This window comes from Corvus moneduloides, chromosome 2 (genome assembly GCF_009650955.1).
Source record: "Corvus moneduloides isolate bCorMon1 chromosome 2, bCorMon1.pri, whole genome shotgun sequence".
In the NCBI taxonomy this organism is placed as follows: domain Eukaryota; kingdom Metazoa; phylum Chordata; class Aves; order Passeriformes; family Corvidae; genus Corvus; species Corvus moneduloides.
This window is the reverse complement of record NC_045477.1, coordinates 25,864,418-25,891,804: the sequence shown is the minus strand read 5'-3', so window position 1 is coordinate 25,891,804 and position 27,387 is coordinate 25,864,418. Positions and strand designations below refer to the sequence as shown.

General features: G+C 43.9%; 2 protein-coding genes across 10 annotated transcripts in view; both read left to right on the top strand.

Moving 5' to 3' along the window:
• Positions 1 to 16,993, top strand: part of GRAMD1C (GRAM domain containing 1C) — a 52,272-nt gene extending 35,279 nt beyond the window's left edge. For 7 of the 9 annotated variants that reach the window (XM_032098535.1, XM_032098533.1, XM_032098534.1 and 4 more), the window contains 10 exons: positions 437 to 596; positions 7,045 to 7,191; positions 7,985 to 8,103; positions 9,192 to 9,334; positions 10,934 to 11,037; positions 11,731 to 11,910; positions 13,365 to 13,422; positions 13,937 to 14,047; positions 14,878 to 14,983; positions 16,773 to 16,986. In XM_032098535.1, coding sequence (XP_031954426.1) covers positions 437 to 596; positions 7,045 to 7,191; positions 7,985 to 8,103; positions 9,192 to 9,334; positions 10,934 to 11,037; positions 11,731 to 11,910; positions 13,365 to 13,422; positions 13,937 to 14,047; positions 14,878 to 14,983; positions 16,773 to 16,850 — 1,206 coding nt within the window. In that variant the 3' untranslated portion in view covers positions 16,851 to 16,986. Of the gene's footprint in view, positions 1 to 436; positions 597 to 7,044; positions 7,192 to 7,984; positions 8,104 to 9,191; positions 9,335 to 10,933; positions 11,038 to 11,730; positions 11,911 to 13,364; positions 13,423 to 13,936; positions 14,048 to 14,877; positions 14,984 to 16,772 lie in introns of all 9 variants that reach the window. The other 2 variants (XM_032098531.1, XM_032098532.1) reach the window with 2 other exon arrangements.
• Positions 16,994 to 18,023: 1,030 nt separating this feature from the next.
• Positions 18,024 to 25,456, top strand: ZDHHC23 (zinc finger DHHC-type palmitoyltransferase 23). The gene is made up of 4 exons (XM_032098530.1): positions 18,024 to 18,190; positions 18,427 to 19,122; positions 19,820 to 19,987; positions 20,780 to 25,456. The coding sequence occupies exons 1-4, from the start codon at positions 18,084 to 18,086 to the stop codon at positions 21,045 to 21,047; spliced, it is 1,239 nt and encodes a 412-aa protein (XP_031954421.1). The 5' UTR covers positions 18,024 to 18,083; the 3' UTR covers positions 21,048 to 25,456.
• Positions 25,457 to 27,387: the final 1,931 nt, after the last annotated feature.

Genomic DNA, 27,387 nt, shown 5'->3' with positions numbered 1-27,387 from the left:
GTTGGACCCTTGCTTAAGCCATTAGGAAAAAACTAACCTGATGAATACCAAGCAAATCTGTGTTAGGTTAATGAATTTATAAATGCTAATGTTGAAGCAGGGAAGGGGCCGAAACTGTGCAGAGTGGTGCAAGGGGACAGTCCTGTGTAAGGCAGCTCTTTGTACCAACAGTGCATAAACAAGAAACAAGTCTGCTCCTTGTTACTGGGGTTTAGTAAAATATTTAAATAAAGGAAAGAGAGGTTGTCTGGGGTAGAGGAAAAAGGGAGAAATTAGTGCTTGTCTGTGTGGTAATTGAGTAGATAGAACTTGTGGCTTTCTTTGTATGGCTGTCTTTTTTAAAGTAACTTTCTCTTTGGGTTGGTTTTTTTGTTTTGTTTTTTTGTTTTTTAATGATCTCTGATTACTGATATTTTTTTTTTCTTGGTTGTTTCAGGTGGAGGAGTCCCCAAGTGAGAAACAAATAAAGAACCCTCTTCTATCTTCAGAAAGAAAACCTGCTAAGCTAGTTAGGAGCAGGTCTTTAGAAAAATCCTTAGACCTTAATGAGAATGAAAATCTTTCAGAGAAGAGCAGTGCCTCAGATAGTGAAGAAGGTAAATCTCTTAACAGCTGGGATCTGTAAAACAACATGACTTTGGTGTTCTGTCTCACTTGTGGAGAAAGTTAGAGAACTTCCTGATCTTATGAAACTTGCTTGCTTATTTGTTTCACAGAATTGCAACAAAAAGGTTTTTTATCTTAGTTTCTGGGGGAAAAAAGTTGTTGAGTGTTTAGAATGAAAATAAATTGTGGTTTTTCTCTTTTGGTGTGTAGAGAGTTGCTAACAGCTGAAACTAAAGAAAGTTTCTTCACAGTGGGGTGGTGTTAATTTCAAAGATGTCTCTTTCCATCCTTTGCATTTCTTGGAAACTGAGGGAAAACATTTCAGACTATTTTTAAGTTTCTGAAAGATTCCCCCAACTCCCTCTTCTTTACACTCCTATGTTCTTAAGGCTTATGGGCTTCATTGTTATTGATGGTGTAAGCTGAGGAACTTACTGAAAGCCCAGGGAAGATAACTCCCAGCTTTCAGGAGAGTATTGTGCATATTCTGAATCTGATCTGAAGATGAAAAACCTTCATGGATATCTTGCAACAGATTACACTCTCTGTGCAAACATAATCTTAATGGATCCTAATGTACCAACCTCATAACTCATTACCCAATATAAGATAGAAGAAACTTGGATACCTGGAGGATAAACTTGTGCTGAGGTCTGTGGGTGCTTGTCCTGTGGTCCCACAGTAGCCCCTGACAAGTTCTCACTTTCTGTGGTGAGCTTTTCACTTACCCTGGGGAAGTTTTCTGTGCCAAAGGGCTGTAGTTGTTGGGGCAGCTCATTGAACTTTGGTGGATGTTCTGTAATATCTGAATCTTTGATTCTGTAAATGCCTTTAAAGCAAAGTGTGCACAACCTGCATTGGTTCCAAGGTTATACGGTGGTGAGCAAATGAAAGACAAAAAGCCCAACAGTAGTACTGTGCTCAGTAGCAGCTGTGTATTTCTTTCATGTGCAAAGAGAACTTACTTCATCACTTGTTGGCAAGGAATAGAACAGTTCAGTTGATTGAGGCCAGTTCTTAATCTCACTGAGAAATTTTATATCTTGTCATTTCAGAGTTGACAACTGAAGTTGTTTGCAGGTGACATTATGTGGGGATCATTGAGGTGTCCAGGAAAGTTTTCAGAGTTGCAGTTTGAATTGGCTGCCTTCAAGTTGTGCTTTTTGCCTGGGGATATACTTTATATTCAATAAACTTTGCTTTTGCTCCCCCACAGTGCTTTTGTGTTGGCTTGAGTTCAGATTCAACTCAATGCATGTCAGACATTACCATTTTTGTGAATATACGTACTTGAACAGGCTGTTGTTTATGCCATGCTCCTACACACGTAACAAGCTTGACAAATTAATTTACTCTTCCAAAGGTGTATCTTTTAGAGCAGCAGAAAGTTTTGGTCTTTGGATGTTTTAGATATTTTGCAGCTTTCCTATCTTCCTATTACCACATCTCTCTTCTTTCTCTGGATTTTAGTTTTTATGGCAAAGGTCTCCAGTGTAACTGATTAAAAAGTAGTCCTGTTGTCTTTCCTGCTACTAGTTGCCTAAATCATAGCAGTAAATATTCCCTGTCATGCCTGCATTAGTGATGTTGAATAAACTGGAGATGTCTCTTTAATAAAAAGACAACTGACTTCATGCTGCTTTTATTTCTCTTCCCTTCCCCAAGACTAGTCTTTTTTTATTCAGAGCAGGATTTTCTAGACTCACAACATTAATCTTTTCTGTCAGAATCTTTATGATTAGAATGTCTTTCTTCTGTTTCTCTGTCTGTTTTCTGTTGCAGTTGCCCCACACTCTTACAAGGTGAATTCCTTCACGCAAACGAAACTAGCTTTCCTACATGGCAAAGGTTTACCCATGCGATTAATTTCTCTTGTGTCCTCTGGCTCATACTCAGGCTGCCCATGGAGGTGTCCTGGCAAATAAGGTGAGGGGCAAGCTCAAGACTCTGGTTCTTCACAAGATTAATTCCCTTGTCCTAAGCAGTTCTCACCTTGGGGATGGGGGGGTCTGCATCCCACTGTCCACCACTGGCCTGTTGACCTGCCTCTTGGTGTTTTTGTCCAGGTTTATAAATAGAGGATAAATCCTGAGCCATGACAAACTTTTGGCTAAGCTAAACGTTAATATCTGTGGCCTTAATTCTGAATTTCAGAAAACAGGTTTTAGTTCAAGCATAGAATACATATTTGCAACACAGGGCCACGAGATCTTTTTAATTTCCTCAAATGACTCTTTAGTATATAGGGTAGTTTGTTTCTTTGTTCTCAATGACTGTGTCCAGCAGCATGAAATACTTCAAATAAAGAAGGGGAAGCAGGATATTGGAAAAACAGTCTTTTCTGCTAGAAGGCTTTACTGTATGCAGGGAGATCATACGTTTCTGCTGTCCTTGTGTAACGTGACAGACTTACTGTGTTGTTTCTGTGTGTACTAATACCCACCTTAAATGTGTGATCTGCAGGAGAGTATAACTGCCTGTACTGTGGTGCTGTAAGATGGGCACAGCGGAGGCTTGACTTTGCTTGCAGATAGTGGTATATAGGGCATATGGTGTTTGAAATACAGGATAGTTGAAATTAGGTTCAGCCCTGTGTTAGTTGTCCCCCTCCCCACCTCAATATGAAATTTTGGGTATATGGTGTATGTAAGGAAGAGTAGCCCTGTTATCTTGTTGGAATTTTAATCAAAATACTGAAAGGATGTATTTTGTTGGAAAAAAAAAATTATTTACTTTGGATTTTGGAGGATATTTGTTTGAGTCACTTGAAGGCAAAAGGTTGTAGGGATTCTTTATCTTGTGAACTGGAAAGGGTTAGCATTGTGACAATACTCACTCAGTAGCTCCCCAGGTTAATTCTGTACTTAATGTTTAAAGTATAGGGGAGGTGTCTGAAAATGGTTAATACTGCTGATGCAATCTTTAAATAGATGATGTCTGGAACATGTTCACTTCTAGGAATTGGTTTTATTCACTTGATTTCTGGTGTATCTGGTTAAAGGCTCCTACCTACATATCTTTCATGCAGCGTGTAATTTTTTCCCCATCCCCAGCGGTATAGAAATGTTCAATGGTGCCAAGATTTGCGTACATACTTTTTTAAAATCTGATCCTCCCCCAACTCAGTGGAGTGGAAAAATAAACCTTCTTATTAATTTGTTTGATAGTCTCTGCTTGTATCAGTTCAGCTTTCTTAATTTGGTTGTGGTGTGTTTTAACTTCTTGCTGTTGGTTGTGGATGAGAATTTTAATAACAATGTTTTTCTTACTGCTTCCCCCCCCGCCCTTTTTTGTCTCTTTTTTTGCGCTGCAGATGTCTTTAAACCTCTGCCATCACTGCTGCATAATGGTATTATATTCAAACATTATTTCACAGCTTGCTTTGCAGTGATGAAATGACCTTATGAAGTGCAAGGCAATAGTGGGGGAGGGAATAGACCTGCTGTCATTAGGCTGAACCAGGACACTCTGGGTAATATGTTTACTTCTGTGTTTTTGGGTCCCTCAGGGTCCTTACCTAAAATCAGAATGATCTCGTGTTCTTTTAGCAGACAGCTCCAATTCAGCTATAAATGTATTCAGGCTAAGAGAGTTAGTGTGATAATAGTATGCTGCTGAGGGGTTAGAACAGCACTGAAAGTGAAGGAGTTAGACTGATATCTCTGTATTTGCACATAACATTCTGTTAATAAAGAGCATTCCAAGCCAATCTTAGGTAAAATGCTTCATGTTGCCGTAGTGTTGTGAAAAATAAAGGCAGATAGAAGTTTACCTGTGTGAGTTAAAACAAACACAACAGTAGACAAACATGCATCTTCATTTGTAGAGAGATAAGTGGTTAAAGCTGCCTGTTCTGTTCAAACTGCAAGTGTACAAAAGCGTACCCTAACTCATTGCTGTGTTACTTTTTGTGCTCGCTGCTTCATTTAGGATTTCTATGGATATGTTTTGAGAACTTGGAAGGTACTTGCTTCCACAGATGTGGAACTCGCAACACAATTTATGCATACATGCACCTTCCAGACTCATTGTCCAAAAGGTTTCCAGTTTTTCTGGAGAACAGCTGTTTGAATCCTAGCATCTAAAGTAGCTGATGGGCCTGATATATAAACCTAGTTTTAGCTTGAATTTCCTAAAAGTTACTGCTTTATGTGCTAATAGCATTAAAAAAACCCAAAACTTTGTTTCTTTCAAGAGCTAAGAAGGATTGTAAGTAAAAACGTATTTTTCAATAGATTCTCATGCACTTGGCACTTTATTGACTGTTCCTTATTAGAGACATGACTATATAGAGATAGTGTAGGTAAATTAACTTACAGGAAATTTTGTATAGACCTGTGGGTGCTCTTTCTTCAGACTCACTAGAAAGAGGACAGACTCGGAGTAATACAGCTTGGTGGCAAGATCTGCACCTTAAGGTAAAAATGCATGGGCTTCATGCATATCATAAGTTGCCCTGGCTTACCAAATTACTTTGCATCAGCAGAAAAATAGTGGCTGTCCTCAGGCATTTCAGGTGAACACGAAGTTGTGTTGTTTAGCTCAGGCTCACTGGGGCAGAGGTAGCTTGTGTTATCTTGTATTTGCTAAGACGTATACAAATAGCTGACAAAGCTGATCTGATGCTTATCTGGTGGCTTGATCATGTGTCTGGCTCTTTATTTTTTTTTTTTTTAAGTGGTAGTAGGTTCCTTGGGCATGTCAACATCCAGCTGAGTGACACTCAACCACAGTAACTAGGTTTGAATTGCCTGCTCTCTGATTCTATGCCAGCTGATGCACAGTAGGCAGAGGGGATGTCAGCAGCAGTATCTGAAACTTCCTGTCTCTTAGCAAAAGAGAGGATGTGGGAAGTGCACTCTGAAAGGAGAGATCTGTAGTGTTGAGGTCTTGTTAAGTGAGGTCAAACTTACAGTTCACTTGGCCTGCCTTTTGTTAGAGTTAGGTTCAGCTGGGAGTGGAAATACAGTGAGCATAAGCTGAAAGCTCAGGCTGATTTCTGGCTTCCTGCAGAATGTTTCAGCACAGCAGAATTTGTATTCTACGTGTGATGACTGTGTATTGACTGGTTAAATAGACCTCTTGAATTGTGTATTTGCTTTCTGTCCCATCTCATAATTGTGTGGAATTACAATTGCATAAGCAGAACATAGCACAGGAAGGAAGTCAATCTCTTGTGCAAGCACAAAAATATAGCACTCACGCTTCACTTTTGGGGTCCTACATTGAAGCCTGATGAGATCAAGGAGAGCTTTTTTGGAGGCAGATGTTCTAACAGGCTTCAAGCAGGCTAGGAGCAGCATTAGAGGAAGTCTGCTCAGTCAGAACTGGGTTTTGTTGGGGACTGCTGTGGTTGTTTAGCTGCTGCATTTGCCTTTATTGATACTGACTGCTACCAAGCAGCAATGTTTTAAGTGCTGTAACCTTAGCTTGTGGGCAGCTTGTGAACTACACTGTGATATTCAGGCTGCCTTTGCATTAGTGGCTGGCACTGACCTTTCCTAGCCCCGAGCATTCGTTTGTATCAGTTGAAAGGTTGGCCATCCTGAAGATTCGCTTTTGGGCTTCTTGTTTCATTTTAGTGATGTGGGGGAGGGGCTTGTTTGTCTTGTTGGTAATTACAGTTTAGGATTGGCTTGTTTCTAAAGCATAAGCAGATTGAGTCAGGGTTGGCATAGGAAACTGCTTGCCCTCCAGGATTATAATTCTATCCCTTATCTCTTGCAAGCGTGGCTGAGACAACCACAAAGCTGAGTCATGCCAGCAACCACCAGGACGCAGAAATAGCAAAGATCAGTGCTGCAGCCACAGAATGCCACTGGGGTGTTCGGTGGCTTTGAAATAGGTGGTGGCATTTGAGCCTCTTAGTGCATTTTTGGGGACTGCAAAATGGAGCAGGGTATCTCTTGTGTTCCTGCTCAATACGTATGGAGGGAAAAACAGTTTGAAGAACTGCTTGGGAGTCTACCTGGTCCCTTAGACTGTGGACACTACCAGTATTATAAATGTTAAAAGCAGAATTCTGAAACTAGCCGCAATTAAGAAGAAAACTGCTATGGTTTTACTGTCCTTGCTTCTCTTTTGTACAATAGAGACACATGTTAATGAAAATTATGCTAACTTTGTCTTTCCCCAATATTTCTTGTAGAATTAGTAAAATACTGAAGGCAAAACTAAAGGGATGGGACCTTTTGTTGTTAATTTATCAATTTGCACAGGGAAATGGTGGTAGTTGTGTATACTTGAAAATCAGCTCTGGACTTGTTCCTGAAGGCAACCTACCTACCAAATCATTTGCTGCTATAATTACTTGGTTTCTGAGAGCGAGAAACAAAGGCTGATGCAAGCTTGGGAAGGATTTAAGATGTAATAAAGCTTAGAATGCTAGAAAGGTTCTTCATAATACTGTTCTTAACCTGATCTCTCTGTCTCTCTTAGCAGTGAAGGAGACTGTCTCTGACAATGATATCTATGGGAGGCTTTTTATAAACAGAGTTTTCCACATCACTGCAGACAAGATGTTTGAAATCCTTTTCACCAATTCTCACTTCATGCAGAGGTTTCTTAATTCCAGGAGTATAGTAGGTAATAAACTCTTCTTTCTGTGTATGTTATAAGCTACCCTGAAAATTTTTACCTCTGAGAATTGCTAAATAGGGCTAAGTTGAATTTTAAGTTTCTCCTTTGCTTTAAAAGAATTTTTAAGCTTTAAAGTTTCACTACGAGAAAAGATATTTAAAGCTAGACTGTTGTTTCCCTAGATATGTACATTTTGGAGTAAAAGCCTCATTTCAGTGCACCACAGACCTGCACCTTAATGCCTGAATTTTGAGTAGGTTATTAAGTTGATGCATTCTGTGGGGTATTTCTGATTACATTGTGTCCCAGAAATAGTGAAAATTGTACGGCTGGCACACAGGCAAAAATCATTGCATCCTCCTAAACGATACTCACAGGCTTTAATTTTCTGGATGAGTAAATTTTATTCACTGAGACAGTAAGAACAGAAAATTAAGTTAAAAAGGGTAATATTTATTCAGTGTCAGCTTGGAAGGCAAAGTGGCAAAAGCTTTTGATAATGCTAAGTGAATCTATTCAACTTCAAGCAAATGGGAAATGACATATTTTCATTTAATTGCTTCTTCTTTTCTCCACCCTCAAATCTCTTTCAGTAGATTCAGGTTCAGCTATTCAGAGCTTCACCTTTGTTCATTAGCACACTACAGTTTTCCCTTTCCTGGAAAAACCTCACAACTATTTGGAATCAGTTTTCTGTCTTTCCCCCTATTGCTGTTCTCAAACTCTTAAGACACAATAGGGCAGAGATAATGCCCTTCAGGTAATTTTTATGTGAGATTTTGCATCACTTCTCATCTAGATGCTGTATCAACCCCTTGGAATAGAGACTCCAATGGCAATCAGTTGAGGACTTTGACGTACACTGTCACGATTAACAATCCACTCTGTGGGAAGTTCACAACTGCAACTGAAAAGCAGGTACTGTGTGCATGTGTGTGTCTGTCTGGTGCCCTTTAAGGCAAGGGAGAGGTCAGCTCTGTGGTCTGTCAGAGTTCTGACTGGGATTAAAGTTCAGTGAACTGAATGTGACTCTGCAGTTTAAACAGAGCACCTCTAAGGGTGGCTTGCTGTCTCTCTCACCATTACTGAGCCAATGCTTATTAAATGAGAGAGGTTTTCTACCTTTACAGATGGCTGTAAACTCCATAAAACTTGCAGGGAAAAGTATTATTATCTCTTAGGAATTGGGGGGTGAAAAGGTGCAATTAAAGGCTTTCCGTATCCACTTCTGGGCTCCCCAGTATGAGATGTGAAGAGTCTGACAAAGGGCCACTAAGATGATGAAGGGACTGGAGCATCTCATCTGAGAAATGGCTGATAGCTGGGAATGTTTAGCCCTGGAAAAGAGAAGGCTCAGGGGCATCTTAAAATTTATAGAAGTATCTGAAGGGAGGGTGCAAAAAAATTGAGTCAGGCCTTCACCATCAAAGGCCACACATTTCAGTGGTGCCCAGCAATGGGACCAGAGGTGATGGGCACAAACTGAAACACAGATAATTCCTTCTGAACATCAGGAAACACTTTTTCACTGTGAGGGTGACTGAGCAGCAGAGCAGGTTGTCCATAGAGATTGTGGCATCTCCTTCCTTGGAGATGTTGGAAAGCCCCCTGGGCATGGGCAGATAGTCCTGCCTTAGTTCTTGGAAAAGACGAGCACCAGAGGTGCCTTCCAATCTCAACCCTTTTTGTTATTCTGCTTTGGGAAAGGTCTCAAAGAAGAGCTGTGGTCATGAGGCAGTGGCCAGCCTTGCATCTGGTACTTGAAGTGGCAGTGGGGAAGTACTGCTGCTGCCAGTGTTGGCTCTAGCAGGAGGCATCTTCTCTTTTCCCACCCCACCTATGGTTAACATTCTTACCTGGTTTCTATAGTGATTCTTCAGGCTTTCTCTCTCCTTGAGTTCACTTGGAGTTGGTTAATCCAGCCTAAGGAACTCAGGCTGCAAGGGGGTGGAGGGAATTTATGTACCATGAATATACCTTCTTATTTTTATTTTCTTTTATGATAGATCCTGCATAAGCAGAGTCAGAAAGGTCAGTCTTACCAGGTGGATGCTGAGGTCCTGACACATGACGTCCCTTACCATGATTATTTCTACACTGTGAACAGATACTGTATCAGTCGCACATCCAGTCACAAGTGCCGGTTACGGTGAGCCTGGGTGGTCCACGGGAGGAGGGCAGAAGCCAAGGCAGGGATGTTCTGATGATTAGTAAAAGATCTGCCAGCAGCATAGGAAACGTTGGGTTCTCTTCTGGAAAATAAGCTTGGTCACATGTATGCTGTGCTTGGATCTCATTAATGCAGTGAGAAACTGACTGAGATGGTGACTCTGAGGTACAGAACTCATCTCCAATACCAATTTGGGTCCTGACCAGCCTCGTGTTTTCAAGTGCAGCTGTGTGAGTGGGATAAACTGGAAAAAATTGAGATGTTTTATTACAAGGTTTCCCAGACATCCTTGCTAAAGGCCTGCAGAGGAGAATGGTTTCACAGGAATGTGCGGGGGAGATAGAATGTACTTAATTTTGCAAGGAGGTGCTCAAGTGAACTCTGCCTAGATATGGAAGTTCCTCTCCCATTTGTTGAAAACATTGGAAGTGGTGCTGTCTTTAGTGAGAGTTTTTATCTCAAACTTAATCAGTACTCAGGAAAGGTTAGCAAGCCTGGATTCTATTCGGGTTTATCTCAGGCTATAAAACTACTGCAAACTCTACTGGGAGGAGAAGGGAAGAAAGGTCCTTGAAAGACTGCTTTGGATTTTTTTGGAGTGAATCACTGTTATTCTTTGAGACCTAGACTTGTTTATTCTGAGATGCACGACAACCCTAGGGTAAAGAGTAAAAACCTAGGTATTAACATCATGTATAGAACAGAAGGTACATGGTGATGTCACAGCTGGCCTTACTAAACTGTGCTTAAAGTGGCTCAGAAACTCCATTTGAAAGGAGTTATTGTGTTAGACTGGAAACACAGTGGGCTTACATTGATTTGGAAGATTACTTAAAAAGTTGAAGAAAGTGTATTCTAGGATAGTCAGTGTTCTTGACTGAAATCACAGGCTATGCTTTTGTCCTTTATAAAGGACAAAATCCTTTATAATATCCTTATATCCTTAAAATCCTTTATAATAATCCTTTGGGATTCACTCAGCTGTTAGAAGCATTCCTCTGAAGGATTCTAGTCAATTCATTTTTATTCTGGAAGCGTTATTGATTAGCTTGACCTGAGGAATGCAAGGTAGGACTGTCATTTTCCCCTCTGTCATGCTCACAGAAAGACAGATTTTAATTTCTCAGAGTAGGGTGTGAGCACTTGATGTATGAGTGGTGATAAAGAATTTCACCTTCTGCACCTTGTAGTGCCCATGTAATATATCATGTGTACATATACAAAGTAAAAATCAGGGGTTTATTATCTGGAAGCCTGAATCCTATTTTAAATGTGTGTTAAAATGAGAATGCATCAGAAGGTAGAAATCGTCTTCTAGTCTGAGTCTGAAGGAAACATTTCAAAATGTTTCCCATAATTTGGACATTCAGATTTTGAGGCTTTAGCTGGAGATGTTGTCTTTGCTACTGTCTCTTGCCTTTCTTCAGTGAAAGTGCTGCCCAGCTGGAGAGCAATGGCAGTTCCAGTTGGTATTTCAGATTTTAGACATGAGCTGGAGGCCTGCTTCTGATAAGAGATTTCTGCTATCACGGTGCCACCTAGAAGAGCACTCTTTCATTATTGCATTCTGTTTGCTAGGGTTTCTGCAGAAGTGAAGTACAAAAAACAGCCTTGGGGTCTTGTCAAGTCTGTAATCGAGAAGAATACTTGGGGAGGAATACAGGAAAACTTCAAACAACTTGGTGAGACATTTTCTTCTTTGTGCTGGAGTAAGGAGGCTACTTTTGCTATGTATGTTTTTGTGGCTGTCAAACCTGGCTCCTTGAAGAAAGGCTTGGAAAAAAGGCAATGCCTAAGCAGTCTTGAAAGACAGAACTTCCTGTCATCAATGTATCTGCCAGTTGCAGGGTATGGAAGAAGCCTTTTGGCTAACAAGGGGCTTTTGTATACCTGGTCATAATTACTTTCAGAAGGAAACACGAGGAGCAGCAGGAAAGCATGTATTATGCATGTGCTTATCTCTAAGAATTTCCTTGATTGTGCATTTGAGAAGAGAAGCAGTGGCACTTGGCAGGCTCCATGAGTGTCTGTTCACAGCCTGGCCAGCCACGGCTGCAGGCTCTCAGTCTGACACAATTCCTAGTCTCAGTCTAACAGTGTCTTGCAGTGCTCTTCCAACTGCTGTCTGGCATAGCATTGAACAATCCTGCCTGGGCTGAGTGTGCACCACCTCTGCTGAGTGTTCCAAGTGCCTCTAGCAAATAGAACTGGGGTGGAGGTCAGGGTGTACTTTGCCAATTAGCTGCTTTAAGTTCATGTACTGGAAGGTGTGCTTGTTCCTCTCGCTGCCATCCTGCATATCTCACAATTTGTCTTCAGTGTTAAGCTGTTCAGCTTTCCAGATTTCTTCAGTAACCTTATTCTTTCCACTGCAGAATCAGATCTCCTAATGGAGGAATATGCAATTAATCAGTCCATAGAAGACTCTGGGAAATTACTTGCTCTGAGACGGAGGCGACGCACTTTACACCGGGGTTTGGCAGAATCACTTCCCAAACGTTCTTCCCAACATTCCTCTGGTGACATGGGAGTAGAGTCCCAGGGCAGCTTAATAGGTAGGAATTTTTCATACCAAGTGCTTTCCAAAAGGTGTGTTCAAGAAAGCATAACTCTTAAAATAGTGCAAGAGTAGCACTTGTGTATATATTACTGTTGTCTTGATGTAATTGGTGTGACAGCAAATGCTTTAATAAGTTCAGGCTTCTTCAAGCTTGCATAAAGTAGATTTGGAGTATGCATGGTTACTTCCTATCATAAGTATCTCATGAAATCAAGCCTAATATCACCTTCAGTTTTAAGACAAAAATCAATCAAAATCTAAAATGCTGTTCTATGTCTGCAAAGGATTGAAAATGAGTTTGGATCAGGAAAAAAAAAATTAACCTGATTCTTGTAACATTTCTGAAAATTTGCTTTTTTTCTTCAAATAACTGCACACACAGGTCACAAGTTGATTAAACTTTGCCACTTGCCTCTTGGCCCTGTCATCTCAGTTTTGGTTATTTATTTTTAATGTTAAGAAGTCTGTTTCCCATATGCTTCTGTAATTTCTGGGTCACTTAAGCATTTCTTGCAGTTCCACTGCCCTTAGGCACAAAAGACTTGGGCACTGGGGAGTGGTGGATTCCATGACAAAAATTGAATTGTAAACAATGAAGTAGGAGCAAGTGCACTTCCCTTAAGGGGGAGACAACACTGAGTACACCTTTGAGAGAATATTTGGATCAGCAGTGTGTGTGAAGGACTCTTTACCTATCTGAAATTGCTTCCTAATTACTTAATTTTGCTACTGCTGCTCCTCCTTTTCAGATGAGCGTGTCTCTCAGGGTACACTACAACTTTTATGTATGTCCTTTGTCCAGGGCAGGATGTGCAAAACTGGAATTATTTTTGAAGATCAGCCTGCCCACGGTGATAGGTGCTCAGTTTGGAGAGAACATGCACACTGTCCCTCAGTAGTGTCTGATCCCTGTTGCCTGATGAATAGCAGATGGCCTCTGGAAAGGCTGTTTCCAGGACAATAGATAAACCAAGCCAGTAAGGATGGGACCAGTTACAGGAAAATGTGACTGACACTGGTTGTCAGAAAGATGAATGTGAGCAGGAGAACAAGCAGCAGAGAGCCACTTTGCAGCCTGTCTCTGCTGTGTGTGACTAGCAGCACATGTGCTGGATGCACGTTAGGAATGGATGGACTGCAACCCTCTCAGGCTATTCAGCTTTACTGTGACCATGCCCCAGCATTCTGTTCTCCCCAGCACAGTGGGATAGGGGGAATTCTGATGGAAGAGCCTGACTGTTCAGCCAGCTTCTCAGAGATGACTGCAAAAATACCTTGGTGAATGGTGGAGGTGGTCATGTGCACCGACATGACCTGTTGTTTTTTTCCATCAGAAGTTGTTGAGCAGTTCTGTGTGAAGTGCTGGGCACTGACATATATCTATCTGCACGCATCCTTTAGGAATGTTCTTCAGTACTTTTTAACCTCCTTCTCTTCCATGCCCTATAGGAAGGAAAAGAGATGCAGTAAGTAGGACCACCACCATCATTGTAGTAATGAGTGTCTTGTAAGTACTCACTTGCATTAAAATGTTGCTTGACTTAAGCTCATCTTGATCTTTATCTGTATTTGTTCCTCATTTGCATGTTAACATTGCATGTAGCATGATAAATCTTAACCTAATTTGAGTGGAACATGTAGGTATAAAAGGGGAATGGATTGACTTGGAAATTACAGGCAGAATGAAAATGCTGACTTGCCAAACTAGTTACCTTGCACGTCTTTCTTAGGTCTGATCCTATTAACAAAATAAAGTCTAGAATTTACAGATTCCTAATTTTAAAAGTTCCAAGAAGAGATACTGTTGTTATTTCTATTTGCTATTACCCAGCTTAATGGTAACTGCTAAGAATTGTTCAGATAGATACTAATTTCCAGTACAGTGCTGCCCCACACCTTTTTTCTCCCAGGATTCTGGGAGGATTCTGTTTCCTTAGCTGTCTTTAGCCATGATCTTGTGTTTGTAGCATTGCAAATGAAATTATTACAAAACCTGGGTTTTTCTTCTCTTCTCTCTACAGTTTGCTGCTCTTGGTCTTGCTGAATATAACACTGTTCCTCAAACTGTCAAAGATAGAGCATGCAGCTCAGTCCCTCTATCACGTCCAGCTTCAGGAAGAAAGCTCTTTGAAGTAAGTTGAATTCACAATCTCTGCTTGCTTTCTTCTTCAGCTTATGTGAAAATATGATCTAAGGAAATAAATTATAAATAATGAAATTCAGTGGCAAGTTTTCAGAAGTGGCTGGGGCTTGCTGTGGTCTATGCTGAAATCCAGTGACATGTCTGACTGCATCTTGCAGTAATAAATTTCTCCTTTGACAAGCTTTTTTGGGAGAAATGTTAACCTTAGTTTGCATTTATCAGCCTGCTGTGACTCATCTTCTGTGAATATCATAGTGCTGATCACAGAACCAAAGTATTCATCCTGTGTGAACCAGCATGTTCTCAAATGGAATGTTAAAGGTTCATTTAGCTTTTTAGCTTCTTTCTGTGAGTCTCCTGCTAAATCTCTTCTCCTTCAAAAACTTCCATGTTATGTGCCTTTTGTACTCAGACACAGAAAGATGGTACTTCCTCTTGAATACAGTATCAACAAATAAGTTAAAAACCATATCCTGATGCTGAGACTGGAAGAGGTGTAGGGACCTCCCATAGTGACCATCTCAGAACTGGTTAGAGCAACTTTCTTCATAAGAAGGATCTTGCTCCCTGAAGTGTGAGCCTTATATTGTAAATGTAATGTCAGCACACTTTTTTCTTGGTGGCTGTTGTCTACAAAGATCTGAGGTACTAGCTTCAAGAAAACAGGCATTGAAATTCAACTGCAGGCAGCTTTTTATGTGGCTTTTGTAAGAGGGTGCTTTTAGCAATGGCAGAGCAATGGTGGCAGAGAACTGTTGCTTTTATAAAGGCATGGAGGTGCTTGTTTCATGTTTCTGATGTAATCTCCATCTTTTTCAGCATATCCCCAGAAATGGTATCAAAAGAGGAGATTCCTCAATATGATAAGGAACAGGTTAAACATGTGAAGGGAGTTTTAAGAGACTCAATTGAAATGCTTGAGCAGGTAGGTCTGACACTCTTTCCTGGTGATGTTCTTGTTTCTCAACAGCTCAAGTTTTCTCCCTTGTGTTATCATAGCTTTTGTTTGATGTGGTCTGATGCTAGATAAAGTTTTCTTGATCGGTTTTGCCCTAGGCAGTGCTTATGTTTCTGATGTTTTGGGTTGGTTTGGTTTTGAATTTGTTTCTTGGAGGGTTTTTTGGGTTTTTTTTGTTTGTTTGGGGTTTTTTGTTTGGGTTTTGTTTGGTTGGGTTTTTTTGGGTTTTTTGTTGTTGTTGTTGGGCTTTTTTGGTTTTTTTGGGGGGGGCGTTTGTTGGGTTTTTTTTTTATTGTTTGGTTTAGTTTTTTTGGGTTTGTGGTTTTTGTTTGTTTGTTGGGTTTTTTTTGTTTGGTTTGTGATTTTTTACTTAACTAAGATGTAAGTGTGCATGTCAATTTTCTTCAACTTGTCAAGTGCTTAAGAGATGTGTTGATGCAGTTCTGAATCATGACAAAGCAAAGACTGGAGTATTTCAAAACAGATTCCCTTTCCTAAGAAGACTCATACTAAGATGTTTTTTTTCCCATCTTATTTTGGGGTTTCTTCATTCATTTTTATCCTGGCTTTTGCTCCCTGCTACTCTTCTAGATATTGGCAAGAGCTTCACTTAGCATTGATATCAAGGGGCCACCTAATCTCTAGTGAAAAATAAATAAATTCTGCAGACTCATATTTTTCTGAGAGGCTCCATAGAAGTTAATCCTCCGTCACAGTAACTTAAAATTTCAGGCTCCTGTATACTACAGACACACACAAAAAAAGTTGTTGAATACTGTTGTGTCTCTGATCCTGAAGTCCATGACCGTTAAATCCCTAAAATCCCTAGGCTAAAATTTCAACTCAGTAACTGAAGGACAGTAAATTGATGCTTTAGTTTTTACTTACCACTCATGAATGTTCTGATTTTAACTTCTTTTATTAAATCTAAATGCAATGGAATAAATTATTAGTTTAGGAAAGCTGAAGGGGGAGTTCACATGTACCTTTCTCCAGCATTTGCTCTTTCTTCTTCCATACACTAAAGGAGGTTAGAAAAAGAAGCCATTTTTTATACTTCTTGTTTAGAGGTGTCTCTGCACACACAGCTGCTATTCATCTATTAATTAACCACTTTGATCACAACTTGAAAAAGCCTGAGTGCTGGAAACTTCACTTTAGAGAGAAGGTTTTCTGGTTTCCATGCCCTTTTAACTTTTTCTGCTTACTATCCAAACAATTCCTAATTCTGAAGTGTTAAGTGCTTTTTGAACACACAGTGTAAAAAAGAAAAGTGAGAATTTAGCCACCTTTTTCATCCAGAATAACACTTTTTGTCTGGAAGTCCTGACACATCTTAGTGCTTGCTACCTTGTGTTTTCTGAGGGTTGTCAATAATCTAAACACACTTTGTGCACCAAAATGCACTAGGAGGGCCAGGTGTTAAAAGAAAATTCATGTTGTACTGCCATGTTCCTTGGAGTATTTGCACTGAACATTATCTGTGACTAAAAATGAGTTGGGTGGTTTATCTTTTGTGCTGTTGTCTGGTGAGGTGTTAAGACTTTATCATCCTAGACTGTTAGTATTTATAAACTCTGCAGAGTGTAGCTGTTAGGAGAGCACAGTAAGCCAACTGTTTATGGAAACAAGGAGGAGGAAATCACATGAAATCTTTAAAAGAAAAGGAGGAGGGAGGCTATTTTCCTGATAATGCTCACCCATACAGGAGACTGACTTAAGTAATTGGTGGGGGGGGATGATTGTATCTTCACAGCTGAAGATTTCCCTTTCCATGCTCCAAAGAAGCTTTGACCACTTGAACAGGACACAGAGCAGCAAGACTGAGAGTTAATAGCCACACCAGCTTTTTATTCAAGACGTCTGAAGAACACGTGTGTGTGAGGACTTGTGGGGTAGGGATTGTAACTGTCTCCTCTGGACTCTTTACTGTTTAGCTCAAAAGCTGCACAGAATAAAGGTTTGTGGAAGAAGTAAGTCGGGTTCTGCATTGCCACAGCTTGGCAGTCTTGTCTCTCCTGCCAGCCCTCTACCGTGGGGAGGCTCACTTCCAAACAGCGCAGAGCTCTTGCATCCATCCCATGGTGAGTGAGCGAGGGCAGTTGTACTGCTGGTGAACAGATCCGAACACTTTGGAGGGTGAAAAACACCCTCAGCAGAGAACTGGGCTTGTCTCTATGAAATCGCAGCTTTTTATGTCAATGTACAAAATGACCGTCACCGAGGAGTGTTTTGGAGAAAAAACGTTACTGGATTCACAGCTACAGGATCTTCATAGGCTTTTTTTAGCAATGGGGACCTTGTGGAACAAGTCACCATCTTAAGATGAATATGCCTAAGATTAATTAAGAGGAAGAGGTTTGATATCTCTTGCATACTGCAAGCTTTGGCAGGCTGCCTTCTGCCATATGTTTCTAGCTCTCCCAGAGAAATTTCAGCCCTCGGTGTTTTCCCTCCATCAAGGGCTGTGCTTCAGTGTGGTGTGCCCACTGATGATGAAACACCTTTTCAGGTGCTTCAAGCGTTTTCTAAGCAGGTTGAGGGAAAGAAGATGAATATAGAAAAAAAAATCCAAGAAAATGGAAGGGCCCCCTTCCTCGAGGCTGGGGTGCGGTTGGAGGGCAGCCCTGACTGGGGCGGTGCTCAGCCCGTCAGGCAGCGGTGCAAACACGGGGTGTGGGGTCGGGAAGCGGGGCGCAGGGTCGAGTTCAAGGTGTACGGTGGGAGACTTTTCCCGGCCGCGTGTCCAGCCCCGGGTAGCGGGAGCCCCGCGGCGCCGCCCCCCGCGCCCGCCACCTGTTGCGCTGTCCCTTTAAGGCAGGTGCCCCCGCGTGACGGCGGCCCCGCCCCCCGCGCGCCCATTGGCGCGCGCCGCCGTCAGGTGGACGGTCCGGGCGGGGGCGCCGCCCCCCGCACACCTCGGGGCGCGCGCGGCCAATGGCGGGCGGGCGCCGCGGCGGGGGTGGGGCCGCGGGGCGGGGGCGGCGGCGCGCGCGGGGCACCTGAGGCGGCGCCGGCGGCGGGAGCCGCTCCCGGCCCCGCGGGAGGGACGGGGCGGGCGGCGGCGATGGAGGAGCCGCTCTGCTGCTGCGAATACGTGGACCGGCGCGGCCAGCGCAACCACCTGGCGGCGTGTTGCTGTGACTGCGAGGAGCTGGACGACGGCTGCGACAGGTACCGGTGCTGCGACCTCCGCCACCCTGGGGGCCGCCCGACTGCGGGACATCCTCCCGGCGGCGGCGTCCCCGTGGGGCTGCCGCTCTGAGGGCGGGGGAGCCGCGTCCCGCTTCCCGAGAAACTTGTTGGGAGAGAGGGCGAGGGGAGGCGGTGGGAGCGGGACGGGCAGGGGCAGGGCGGCGGGAGGGCGGCTGCCCCGGTGCCAGCCGGCGCTGTGCTCCCCCCGCTCACAGGTGGCTGACGTGCAAATCCCTGCCCCCGGGAGCGCTGGAGAGGATCGCCGACACCATCGCGGACCGGCTGCGGGTCCCGTGGTTCTCGGGGGCCGTGAAGATCAACGTGAGCCTCGTGCCGCCGCTCGTCCTGCTGCCCGTCTTCCTCCACGTTGCCGCCCTGCACTTCCTGCTGGGGCTCATAATCCTGACGTCCCTGCCCGTCGTGGTGCTGTGGTATTACTACCTCACCCACCGGAGGAAGGAGCGGACTCTCTTCTTCTTGAGCCTGGGGCTCTTCTCCTTGGGATATATGTACTATGTGTTTCTCCGGGAGGTGGTTCCCCGGGGCCACGTGGAATATTCCCAAGTGGTCGCTCTCACGTGCGGGTTAATTCTTATGCTTGCAGCCCTGTCTCGAGCCAAGAAGGACCCTGGCTATCTTCCCATCCCAGCAGGCAATGAGGAGCCATCGCACCAGGGTTTGGCCAGCAAGAGTGTTAGAGGGAGCTCCAGCGGGCTCCATGGTATCTCAGGTGCTGCCAGCAGTCGTGCTGTGAATGGGGAAGCTAAAGGTTATTGCAGGATGTCAGCTGGGCAGCCAGAAGGTGTGAAAAAGGACTGGTGCACTAAATGCCAGCTGGTCAGGCCAGCCCGAGCAGGGCACTGCCGGCTTTGTGGCAGGTGTGTGAGGAGGCTGGACCATCACTGTGTCTGGTAGGTTTTGCACTGCTGAGGCTCCCTGTGTTCTCTCTTTCTCTCTCTCGTAAGTTCCCTACTTTTTTAAGCTAGCTTCTTTTTTTTACAGTCCCTGGCAAATAGAGTTGTTTTTGCTGTGTGCAAGACCTTATGACACTCTTTAAATACAAAAAGCTTTGTATTTACCCTTTAAAAGAACAGTTGGAATAATTGTTTATTCTAAGTGGGTTGAGCTGAGAGCTGAAAGCTTCTACAGCATACTTCAGAATTGGCTTGACTTCTCTCCTGTTTTTTCATCAGTTTGCGTTGGTTTTTTTTTTTTTTTGGTGTGGGTTTTGGATTTGGTTTTTTCTTTTTCTTTATTAGACTTGGTCTGTGGAGCACTAGCAATCCTGCAGTTAAGTTGCTTTAGTGGTCTCCTGAGGCAAGGGAGCCTAAAGCTGCCTTTTGGGTATAATGTGTCTCAGTAAAGGATACTACCCTTGCTAAAAATTTGAGGCAAACAGTCTGCTGCTGTTACCCTACAGATCTATTGTCTTGTGTTTGTAACTTTATAAAGTTATAGACCTTCTTTGAATATATTTCAAAGTTCTCAGCCTGTGTTGAATGGAAGCACCATGGAAATCAGGTTCTTTGACAGCTGGGGGAGGGAGAAGAAATAGAAGACAGTTTATTTTCTTATTTTAAGCAAGTAATCTCTTCTTTCCTTTTGGAGGATTAACAGCTGTGTAGGGGAGCACAACCATCAAGCTTTCATCCTTGCACTCTCGTTCTTCATGCTCACCTCTGTGTATGGGATTACCTTGACCCTGCACACCATCTGTAGGGGCCGAACTCCCTTTGTGGCATTGTTCTACTGCCCCGGGGCCTATTCTGACTACAGGTGAGATGTCTGTCTGGAAGAGAGCTGGGGTGGGAGCAGCCTTGCTCAGGCAGCTTAGCTCCTGCTCCTTGTTCTGCTGGCTGTCAAACCTGAATGCAAAGCGCTCCCTAAAAAACCCTGGAAAGCAAAGACATGTCTCTGCTTTTGCCAAGGTGGGCAGCCTGAGACTTGGAGAAAGTTGAAGGAGCTGGGATTTGAAGTACTTACTGTGTTATATATAGATGTACTTTTAAATACATTTGCCCTCAGATGCAGGTAACAATCTGACAGCCTGAAATCCACATGTGCTCTCTCCCTCTTATTCCTCACTATTTATCTAGTGACTGTCCTCCACGTTATCTGCCTAGAACATGCCCTGTCTGGCAGGGAGGCTGGTGGGAGCTGTTGGACACGAGTTCAGAGACCAGCACTACCACAGATGGGCAGAGTACTGCTACTACATAAGTGACTCTTCCTTCCTCTGCTCCATCTCATGCCCGGTGGAGTATGAGCATCCTGGGGTCCTTAAATAAGGCCGGAGCACCTTTACAACAGGAAGAGTAAAGAGCTAGGTTGTGTGACAGCAATGTGCAAGAGTAGCTCTGGTAGCAGTAAAAACTCTCATTAAGTAAGCCCTGAAGCTTTAATTTTGAGAAAGCTTTTAAGGATTATCTGATGAAAGCAGCAAAGTGAGATCACTGTGGCAGATGTTAGACAGGGATTTGAAAGGATAGTGATTACCAGGGAAAGTCACTTTGTAGCAGCTGCTCCAGTACTAAATGGCTTCCTTCCCATCTTTTTCCCTTCTGCCAGCTCTGCTCTGTTGTTCACCTGTGTATGGTACTGTGCCATTGTAACAGCTGGCATGGGATACATCCTCCTTATCCAGCTGTTGAACATCAGCTACAACGTGACTGAGAGGGAAGCTCGGCTGGCTCTGCGGGACAACACTGGGCGCAGACTGCTGGGCGGCTTAGTGATAGACACTGGCCAGTATAACCGGGGACTCCTGTGCAACTGGGGCCACTTCCTGAGCCTGGGGTCTTCTCCTCCACAGCGCTCTGCCGAGGACATTGTGTGACACCCCTCTTTCTGCAGATGTGTCGTGGTTCACTGACTTTGTTTAGCAGGGGAGCCGCCCCTCCCTCCAGGACTCCTTCCTTGCACAACCTTCCCTTGTGGTCGGCATGTAGGCTGCCCATCCCCTCACCGACAACACCAGAGGTTTTCCCAGGTGGAATGGTTCTTCACATGCTGTCAGCCAGCAATAGGATGCAGAAAGCAGTAAGCCATATGTGCAGATGGGTAGAGGAGGAGCCTGCTGCCATTTTCCACTGTGGGAAACAGCAAGAAGAGCACAAGGTTTTGAGAACTTGAGTTTTCATTAGATGTGAACACTGGCATCAGGAGTAACCGGCTGCTGGGCTTCAGGGAGTGCACTGGTTCCTGCAAAGGTTAAAGAATCCCTGGCTCGTACCTACGTGTGGCATTTTGGAGATGTCAGAAGAGTGAACTCTGGATACAGATGGACCCTTGCAGAAACCAGGCTCTTTGGCTAAAAGAGACTGTCTAGGCAGTCACTGAGCAGCGTTTTCCTCTCTGGTGCATTTATTTATTTATTTTTACTTTCTTATTCCATCCAGCTGTGTACATGCTTCTATTAAGTGCCTTTGTGAGCTATATTCCTGTAGGGCTTTGTAGATTCCTTCACCTCTTGACCCCTAAAATTGTTATTCCATCCCTGTCTAAATGAGTGAAAAGAGATCCCATTGTTCTTTCTGTAAGCTGGGTCTGTATTGGTTTGAAGGCTTTGCTCATCTCCCTCAAAGTGTTTCTGCTCTGATTATGGGTTGTGACACATGACAGCAGGTAAATACACCAAGTAAGGAAATGTTTTGAAGTAACAATGAACTCTGAGGGCAAAACAAGAGTGCTGTCCATCTGGTATTACTGTAGCTTTATGGAAATTACCTTCTCCTTCTGTCTGTGGGAGAAGGGAATCTGTGGGAGAGTAGGCAATTCTGCTAGCAGCATGTTTGGTAGGTAGCATCTTGGTTGGTTGTGTTGCTGTCAGCACAGTGATCTTGTCTCAACCCCAGTTGTAGAGCTGCCTGACTGTAGAGCTGTTTTCTCATGCCAAGAAGCCAAGGAACAGATCAGCCTTAGGGTACGGAGGGAGAGGTGGAGGATGTGTTAGAGGTGTCTGATTTTGGGATAGACGACCTGTAGTGGCAGGTGAATGAGCCTGCAAGAATGTGATTTGTTCCTCATCAGCCTGCAACTGTATTATGGCCTGGACTTGAGCTTCAGCCAAAATGACGAGGTTTTGGTGGCAGTGGTTTCTGGATTTCGTGGGTGGGATTTTTTTGTTGCTTTTTGTTTTAAACCCTTTATGTATGCTGTTGGCCCTGCAGCAATAGGAAGGGTCTGGCTGGAAGAGCTGGGGACCATGGCACAGGAATTACAGGTTGGGCCTAAGGTGAAAAAGCAGAGATCAGAGCTTTGTCGTAGCCATGGTGATTTCAGATGTGTGCATCATGCACAGGTCAGGCCTGCCCCTGACTGCACGGGCGTGGCAGGCAGCTGGGGGATGTTGGGCAAGTGATGCTCATTCATTGTGCTGCTGTGCATTAGCTTTGAAGAATGGATGGATGGTGCATGGTGCTAACAGAAAGCAGGGTCAGGGGTGTCCCTTGAGATCCCTGCCAAATTTGTTGTGAGTGCTCTTCATTACATGTCCCACTTTAAGGTAAAGATTGTGTCCCTCTTTGTACTGTTTGGTTTCCTCGAGTGGCACTTTTTATAACCAGCAGATAACTGAGGAGCAGCTGCACCTGGAATGTGGCTGTACAGAGTTACTGAATTTCCCTTATTTCCTCTTGCCCCTTTTCATCCTGTGAGCAGTTCTCTATAAGGAGGTAAAGGGACAGCTCTCTTGCTTCTTACCCTCTAACCAAGCACCCTAAGAGGTTCTGATCACTTCCTTGATCCTAATGTGAATAAAAAGGCACCTAGCTGGACTGTGCAAAGCATTCCTTTTTGACTCTGTTTGGAGCTTGAAGCCTGATCCTAGGAGTTGAAATTGAGACAAAGTTGCTTTCCCTTGATTTGTCTGTAAATGTTTCCAAGGCACATATGTATTTTGTGATGCCTGCTGAGATGAACTGGAGCGTGGCAACCCTGGAGATAAGGATGCTGTGGGCTAGTGGGATCTTCTTAGATCTTACCCTGCTGGCACTGAGGAATATTGAGGCAGAAGGACCTCCTGGGCTAAACAAACTCCTGCAGTGGAGACAGTCAATTTGTTTGTCCCTGTGCGTTGCATGCACAGGAATCAATCATGCACCCACGGGCTGAACGAGTTCTGGGAGCTTTTGCAGGTTTGAGATAAGTGATTCTCAGAGTCCTGCTACTCCTGGCTGGGAGAAAGCAGAGCAGATCGCAGGGCTGGCAGTGTTGGCCCTGTGGTACTCACTTGCACTCATAGGCAGAGATTGGTTTCTACTTTGCAGCCTGTCAGTGTAGCCTTGTCCCTTGTCTCTCAGTGAGCTCTTAGTGATTGGGAGGTTTCATCTGAACTGCTTACACCGAGACTCTCTCAGGGCTGTTCTCCCAGGCAGCGAGGAATTTGGAGTGCAGCTTAGGAACAAAAGACCTGAGACTAATGTAACCATTTCATACCTTGGTCAGGCATGCTCCAGTATAGCAGGGGTGAAGTGCTGAAGTAAATTTCATTTTTTGCACTGGCTCCAGTGGGAACCAAAACTATTCAGGGCACTAAAGGGTTGCAAGAATGGGATTTTTCTAGGAGGAAAATGCAGTGCTGATTCCTCAGTGAATAGGAAGTTCAGGTTGGCTGTAATCTGCATAGCAGTGGTGACTGTTTCTTTAACAGGATTTGTTTACCTCTTCTTCCTGAAAGGATTTGCTTTGTGAATGCCTTGGGAGATGAGAAACATAAAGTAACAGGATATTTAAAAGGCATCTAAATGGGCGGAAGAGTTTCAATCCCTTCAGATGCATACTTGGGAACTCTCCTTTTAACATCCCTGAGAATAAGCAGGGAACTCTTGGAGGGTAGTGCTCCCTTTGCAGTTATTGCAAGGGCAAACTGTTGTGATCCGGTGTGCTCAGGAACAGTTTCTTTTCTGAGTTATTTCCTGCTGAGCTTGGTACTGACCATACTGGTAGAAAAATGTTAAAATCTAAGAGCGTTAAGAGTCAGTCCTCTGGCTCACTATGTTAGTAGCTGCCTAGATCCATGCTGCCTGGGGGTTGGAGCAATAGGAGCAGCCAGCATGTGACTTGTGGGTTGTGTGTGGCCTTTAGGCAAGGACCAATGTCTCACCTGTAAAACTGTATGCCTGGCAGTGCAGAAAACAGTACCCTGCTGGCTTTTGAAAAGTCTTCCCTCTGTATAACAAGAGGACTTAAAGCTGATCAAGAGCAGGGAAGGATTCTGGTAACAGCCAGCCCGGATGATTTTCCACCCAGACTCAGAAGTTAGTTTGTCTCGCTTTACCCATGACCTTTTAAGAGGCACTTGTTGTTTTACAAATAACGTGGACTTCTGCAGACCAGGCAGCTTGTAGGGGACCAGGCTTCTGGTATTGCTGGTGTTGTAATGTTACACCCTCCGTGCCCAAATGCCAACACCCCACTGTTTGGCGTCTGTAGGAACACTGTAGTGGGAACAGTGCACCTTTAGATACACCCTATAAGTGGTGGCTTGGCACTCTTTAACTGTGTCTTCCTTCATTGTGCTTTTTTGTAGGCGAGTCACAGGTCCCCACATCGACTGTTTCTCCATTTAACTTGTCCTCAAATGACAAAAGTCGCTGGTGAGCCTGAGCTGGTGCTGCTTGTGACTCCTAATCACATTTCAGCCTTCATGCTATGATGGTGCTTTTTTTTCCCTTCAAAGTAGGTTGCTTTCAAGTGTCTTAATGAAACCATTTGCTGTAAAATTTCTTCTGAAGATAAAATGGATACTGCCTCACTGCCTAATGTCTTAATAATGTGCTTGGTTTTTTCCTCCTATATGAATGTATATTGCCTCATTAGGGCAGGAAGCGTGTGTGATTATGGATGTGTTTTCCTGTATTCCTTTCAGTGAAAAATTCTAGTTACCTAGGATTTTTTTTTTTTTTTTTTTGCCACTACCAGGATGTTCATGCAGCAAAAATCTTTCTGCAGACAGGTGAAGTTCTTTCTGAAATGTGGGAATTCAGCCTCCCAAGGTCTTGTCTTTATGGAACTCCTCTAATGATAATGTGAAGAGTGATGGGCGCTGGAAGAACTGTCTACGTTGGAAAGTTTTTTGGTTGGTTGGTTGGGTTTTTTTTAAACCTGAGCTTTAGGAAGAAACTTTGTGAAATATTTGTGAGCCTTTTTGAAGAGACTGATGTGTGTATGTTTGTGTCCATTTTGCATCATATTCAGTGTTTACAAATGGGTATCAACTGAATCAAAATAAATTAATGGAAATTATTTGTGGAGTGGCCTGTTGATTTATGCCAACACACGCAGGCAAGCCAAATGACCAAAAGCTGCCACCATCTCATGGCTGGCTGTTCAGCTGTCAGCTGGACTTGGGAATAAGGGACCAACAGTCTAAGGAAAAGTTGGGAAACAGATGTTCTTCCAGTTCTGCAAAAGTTGACCTGTGGGTTTGTTGGTATTGAGATAAAACAGACCTGCTGGCAGTTTCTCAGCATCCTAGAAACTAGGGATATTCCCTCATGGTAGGAGTTTGAATGGGGATCTTTCATCCTATCAATCAATCAATCATCGGTCTCTGAGCAGGTTCCTAGCCTGTTTGTCATGTGTCTTGTTTCCCCACTGGCACCTGCCCACATAATACACCCAGAACCCCAAAAGAGAACAATCTCTTACTTTAAACCCTTTTCTAAGCCATATTTGGAAATGACATGGATATTCTCCTTGTAGATAGTGGGAAGAGATGTAGCCTTTAATCCTGTTGGTATCTTGGGACAGCTGCTGAAAGGCGAGATGACTTTTAATGAGTAGAATCACAGGTGCCTTTGATTGTTCCAGATCTCTGCTTTGATTCGCCTGGGTGGTACTTCTGTCTGGTGTTCAGCTGTTTCTGTTTGAAGGTAACTTTGCACTGCTGACAGCAAGGACCTTCCACCAGGGTTTTTAGCTGGAATGAGACAGGTGTTTGCAGAAGGGTGTCAAGACTTTGACACCCCAGCATGACCAGCTTTGTGAACTCTGTTGAGTGCTGTTGATGGGGACACAAGACACTTCTGTCTCTCCCCAGCTTTTATTTTTTTCCCCCGTTGTGGCTTGCTGTGTTGCCCCTGCAGAGCAGGGCCATGTCTGGAGCAGCAGCTCCTGTGCTAGGGGCAGCCAAGGTGCACTGCTGGGGCAGGTGCCCATAATGGATAGCAGGTCTGCAACGATGTGAGCTGTGGATCACGCTGCAGTGGTCCATGGACCCCTCCCAGGCTTACTAGTGTCCTTCCCTGCCTAGGGGGAGCAGAGGAAATTGTTTAATACTTCAGGCACTCTTTCAGATCCTGTTTGTGCAGGGCCTAGGGGATTTGGAAGTGACTGGTGTACAGATTTAATGAGAAGATGGTATTTCTGTGGTTAAGGTTTTTGGGAAACTGTGTAAGAACTCTGGAGGGCAGGTGTCAGTAGAGGATGGGGAGTTTGCAATCACTTCAAGGTTCTCTATTTGCTGTTGTACCACAGTGAAAGTCCTCCCCCCATTCCTGTGAAGGAGAACGAAAGCCTGGCTGTACAGCCACCTCCCTCTCTTGCTAAGAAAAGCAAGGAGCTGACAGGCAGGAGTGTGCCTGAGCTGTGAGAGTGTGGGCTGATGACCAGCATTAAGGCATTGACATCTGCATCTAACCAAGTGTTGGAGCAGGAGGAATGCTCTGGTACAGCTGTAGGCTGAAGCTGTTTCCTTGGTCTGACAAGCTCTCTCACATGTCACCCTCCTGTGGGAGCCTCAATTTGCAAAACACTAACGTTGTGCCAGGGATTTTAGGGGTATCCTGTGCATCATCTGGCACAGCCTTGCTTCTGCCAAAGAGGTATATGTTTCAGCCATGTGTGGATCAATAAGGAAGTCAAGAGGCTTCTCCTCTCCCTTTTAATTTCAGTATGAATGTGCCTGATCCCTGAACATCTTCCCTATTCTTCAGCTGGATCTACCTGAGGCTTCAGCTCCATGCTTGCACTGGCAGTAGGCAAGGGCTCTCAAAGCACAGCTCCCCCGATCTTTTAGCTTCTTGCTGCTGGAACTGTCCAACCAAAGAGCATCTGTCAGGAGAATCTTTCAAAGCTACTAGGAATAGAAGGAAACCCTGGAAGGTGAGAGCATTGGAGGCAAAGGACAGTTTTCAAAATGTTGACTGTACTTCAAGTTCTTTGGAGGAAACTAT